This window comes from Colobus angolensis, unplaced genomic scaffold (assembly GCF_000951035.1).
Source record: "Colobus angolensis palliatus isolate OR3802 unplaced genomic scaffold, Cang.pa_1.0 Scaffold82, whole genome shotgun sequence".
NCBI lineage: Eukaryota > Metazoa > Chordata > Mammalia > Primates > Cercopithecidae > Colobus > Colobus angolensis.
In genome coordinates, this window is record NW_012122043.1 from 6,018,581 (window position 1) to 6,023,014 (window position 4,434).

At 52.1% G+C, this 4,434-nt stretch overlaps 1 protein-coding gene across 1 annotated transcript in view; it reads right to left on the reverse strand.

Annotated features, from left to right (window-relative positions):
• Nucleotides 1-4,434, reverse strand: part of AGAP1 (ArfGAP with GTPase domain, ankyrin repeat and PH domain 1) — a 611,312-nt gene that overhangs the window by 6,146 nt on the left and 600,732 nt on the right. Inside the window, exon 17 of the mRNA XM_011929622.1 lies at nucleotides 473-728. Coding sequence (XP_011785012.1) covers nucleotides 473-728 — 256 coding nt within the window. The remainder of the gene's footprint in view (nucleotides 1-472; nucleotides 729-4,434) is intronic.

Consider the following 4,434-nt stretch of genomic DNA (forward strand, 5'->3'; position numbering starts at 1 on the left):
TGTTAGCCAGGATGGTCTCAATCTCCTGACCTCGTGATCCGCCCGTCTCGGCCTCCCAAAGTGCTGGGATTACAGGCTTGAGCCACCGCGCCCGGCCTCCAGTCTTTCTCTGTTAAGTGAATAGAAACACCAAAGGTTTGGAAATGGGGAAACCCTACAAGCCATCCCGTTAATACATCGCCTTCTCTCCAGAAGATGATGGAAACGAAAAAGAGGGACACCACCAACCCTCCCTGACAAGGGGTAGTCACAAAGTGGCAATTTTCAGAAACTCTGGCGAGTACTGTACACGGAGGACCGACTGTGTCTCTATAAGGCCCTCTGCCCTTCAATCAGAGTTTCCCATTAGGAACTGTTCCCACTTGCGGACCGAGAACAACAGCCTTCTGCCAGAAAGATGCCCACGGAAGCAGAACAAAGCAGAGAGTGCCCCCTGTGGCCCCATCCTCTGCCAGGGGTGCCGACCACCTACCCAGATGAGGAGCTGTGCCAGGACCACATTCCCCTTGCGGCAGGCCAGATGCAGCGCCGTGCGGCCGTCTCCCTCCCCGCAGGTCTCGTTCACCTCGTCCCGGGAGCCGTGTGCCAGCAGCAGGATGGCCGTCCGCAGGTCCTCGTCGGCGGTGGCCCGCAGCAGGTGCTGGCCCAGGGACAGCTCCGTGCAGGGTAGTGGGGCCAGGAAGAGCTTCTGCTCGTACTTGGCACGGATCCACCGTTCCTTCTCTTCCCTGCAAAGACCACCAGACAGGTGCGGTCACGATCAGGCCCGAGAACATAGGCTGCAAGCACCCGCCCCACGTGGTCGGGAGGAGCCGAGAGGGAAGTGAAGTAACAGAAAGCAAAGGTCTTCACTCGGCACAAAGCTCCCTGGAGGAAAGGTTTATCCACCTTCACAAAACCGGACCCTCACCAGCAGCAACAGCCCAGAAATGCAGATTCTCAGGGCACGCCCCAGACCCCCTGAATCCGAACCTCTAGGAGTGTTTTAACAAGCCCCGCAGGGAATTCCAATAGGCCCAAGGTGTGAGAGCCGCTGATCTCAGGCTCATATGCTGTCTTGGTGCTCTTTGTTTCTGTCACTTTCAGTGCAGAATCTGTCCTTGGAAAGAAAACTATCAAGTGAGGGCTCAAGGCCATGGCCTTGGATCAGTGGCTCTCACACGCTGAGGCACAGGGGAACCACCCTACTGCCTGGGACCGGCACGATGGAAGCATGGTCTCCGCGGCCGAGAGCACGGACCTGCATGATGGAAGCACGGTCTCCACGGCCGAGAGCTGTTTTACTGTAAGCAGGACTGTAGTCAGGACTATAGGACACTTGGCTGAAGCTGAGGAGTTGGGGGACGGGACAGCCAGTGCGCTCCCCACACCTGGGGGTGCCCATGTGGTCTTAGTTCCAAACTCCGAAATAGTGTGTGTGTGTGTGTGTGTGTGTGTGTGTGTGGACTCCCCAGGTTTTCTAAACCCTTTCAGCTGAAGAAAACATGGCAACAGACTCAAGCAGGAGAGGGCAGAGACTCCAATGAGGAGGTTTAGAAGGGAGATGCAGCTTTTGGAATCTCCAGATACTTGGGAAAGGCTTAAGTGGAAAGGACAGAATGTCAGGAACTCCTTAAATGACGAAGAACGGTTGGGTGTTCTGAGGGAAACTGTTCCAGGGACTGGGAAACAGGCAGGTAGCTCCCAGAAGCCAGAGCTGAGCCCAGAGGCAGAGGAGAAGATGAAGCTGGGGAGGGGTGCATGGGGTCGGGGGTGTGGGGAGCAGATGATGCTGGTGCCTGCCCGCCCCCAGCATCACAACCTGGCTAAGATGGGGCTGCCTGAGCTGGCCAGTGTAATACGTGGTGGTCTCCTCCTGGGGGGTCTACAGAGGATGGGGACCCTGCTACCCATCTGTGGGGAGGGCTGAGAAGGAGAGGACAGGATGAGATGAGAAGCTCAAGAAATGTAAGAGGAAACTGACAGTAAGACACGTTTATGTTGACCCAAAGGAAGGACCCCAGGCGAGCAGCTCCTGTACTCTGGCTACTCACGATGGTTTCTGGTTTCTTAAAAAAGGCTGTGAGAGATACTGAAAACTCAAGACTCTGTAGCACTGCTAGAGGGGGGAAAAAGGTGGGGTGGTGGGGGACAAGAAATTTACAAAGAACAATGTGAGATTTTACAAGTAGCTCTTGAAATTTTACAAGGATCCCAGGAGCAGAGCCCAGCCAGGGAAGTGCTCCCTGCCTGCCTTTTTGATGAGGATGACAAAGAAAAGAGGCCAGGAGCGGTGGCTCACGCCTGTAATCCCAGCACTTTGGGAGGCTGAGGTGGGTGGATCACCTTGAGGTCAGGAGTTTGAGACCAGCTTGGCCAACATGGCGAAACCCCGTCTCTACAAAAAATACAAAAATTAGCCGGTGTGGTGGCAGGTGTCTGTAATCCCAGCTACTCGGGAGGCCGAGGTAGGAGAGTCGCTTGAACCTGGGAGGCAGAGGTTGCAGTGAGCCGAGACTGCACCACTGCACTCCAACCTGGGTGATAGAATGAGACTCTGTCTCAGAAGAAAAAAAAAAGAAAAGAAAAGCCCTACATGTAAGAAAGCACGGCAGTTACCCACAGAGACTTTAATAACACGCTGATTCACAATTGCCCTCTCCAAAATTCAGGTTTCTCCAGGGGAATAATCAGAGTACACAGCTACAAACCACACAGAGAAATCACTCAGGGCTTCCGCGAAAGTCTAGAAAGAAAACTCATTACCCATGACATTTCTGCTTCGGAAGTACAGAGGAAAGGCCTTGTTTACACCTTTTACCCGTGTTTACATTGCACCTAGTGATCTAGTGTCGGGTTAGCCCTAATCTGTTTTTAAATACTTAGGCAAACAAATTCTTCCAGGAGTAAATCTGGATTAGTTTTGCTTCACTTCCTGGTACATGTGAGTGACCCCAGAGTGACCCCCGACTCTTTTCATTTGGAGATTTCCAGGACAAACACTTGGCTACAGCTGAGAACTGACACCAGCCCCCACAAATGCAGCGGAGGCAGCCCCCGCACCCCACTCGGGCAAAAACACAAGCACACAAGCACTGACAATGTCTGAGAAATATGGGTTCAGAAGACAGACAAAAAGAAGTGCTTCTGATACTGTTTTAAAGGCCTTGTTGAAAATGTATTAAACATTTGTTGATGCATTTCATAAATCACAAAAGAGAAGGAGCAAAACGTGAATTAAATGAAAAGGGATGACGGGGAAGGATACGTCCAGACTTTCCAGTTCCAATTTGCTAACTCTCATTTTTTGGTAGGCACTAAAATCACAACTATTTGATTCCGCTCCGATTGATTTTAATAGCCATTGCCAAATCACCCAGGGATAAACCAGATAACTTCACACAGTAGCTACAGTGCTAACTGCAATTACTCAATTTCTTTTTAATATTCGAACATCCCAGCCAAAGAATGAGTACAAACCTACAGCTCCTGAACCCTTCCCTGTGTCAGTATGTTCTCCCGGGGAACTGCTGGAGTGATTCTTTGTCCTCACATCTCACCCCATAGGCAACCTCATCTGAACTGACAAGCTGATACACATTTGAATGAGCTGTTCTTTACTTTTAAAAATCAGGATTGTTGGCCGGGCGCGGTGGCTCACGCCTGTAATCCCAGCACTTTGGGAGGCCGAGGTGGGTGGATCACGAGGTCAGGAGTTCGAGACCAGTCTGACCAACCTGGTGAAACCCCGTCTCTACTAAAAATATAAAAATTAGTTGGGCATGGTGGCGGGTGCCTGTAATCCCAGCTACTCGGGGGGCTGAGGAAGAAGAATTGCTTGAACCTGGGAGGCGGGCGTTGCAGTGAGCCGAGATCGCACGACTGCACTCCAGCCTGGGCGACAGAGCGAGACTGTCTCAAAAATACAAAAAAAAAGTCAGATCAAAACCATGCAGAAGCCTGCAGCACTCTACACGTGCCGCTGTAGAACGTTGCTGCCATGCTGGACTGATCCATCCTGCCTTGCGAGTGGAGACAGAAGAGCCTCCAGCTGGGTGTCCCACCTCTGGGTGCCGTCCCCACTTCTGGGCACACACTTGCCTTCCCTACCTGGGGAGCCTCCCTGCAGGTGGAGTCTGCCTCTGGTGGGGACCTGCCTCGGCTGAAGCCCCACGGGTCCACGGGCAGCCCCTAGGTGGGCATGGCTTCTCAGACGTAGCTCCTGGGTGGCACAGGCAAGGCCTCTCTGCACAACCACTTTATCCTTCTCTTTTACTCATTCAAGCATTGTGCCACATGCTTCAACAGGAATGTAAAGATACTCTTCCCCAGTAGAAATTCATCAGAATGGTTTAAAAGAAGCCCTCTGACAAACTCCTGCCACAACAGACCTCAAAGTTTACGGTCCAGTCTTTCTTTTTTTTTTTTTTTTTTGAGGCGGAGACTCGCTCTGTC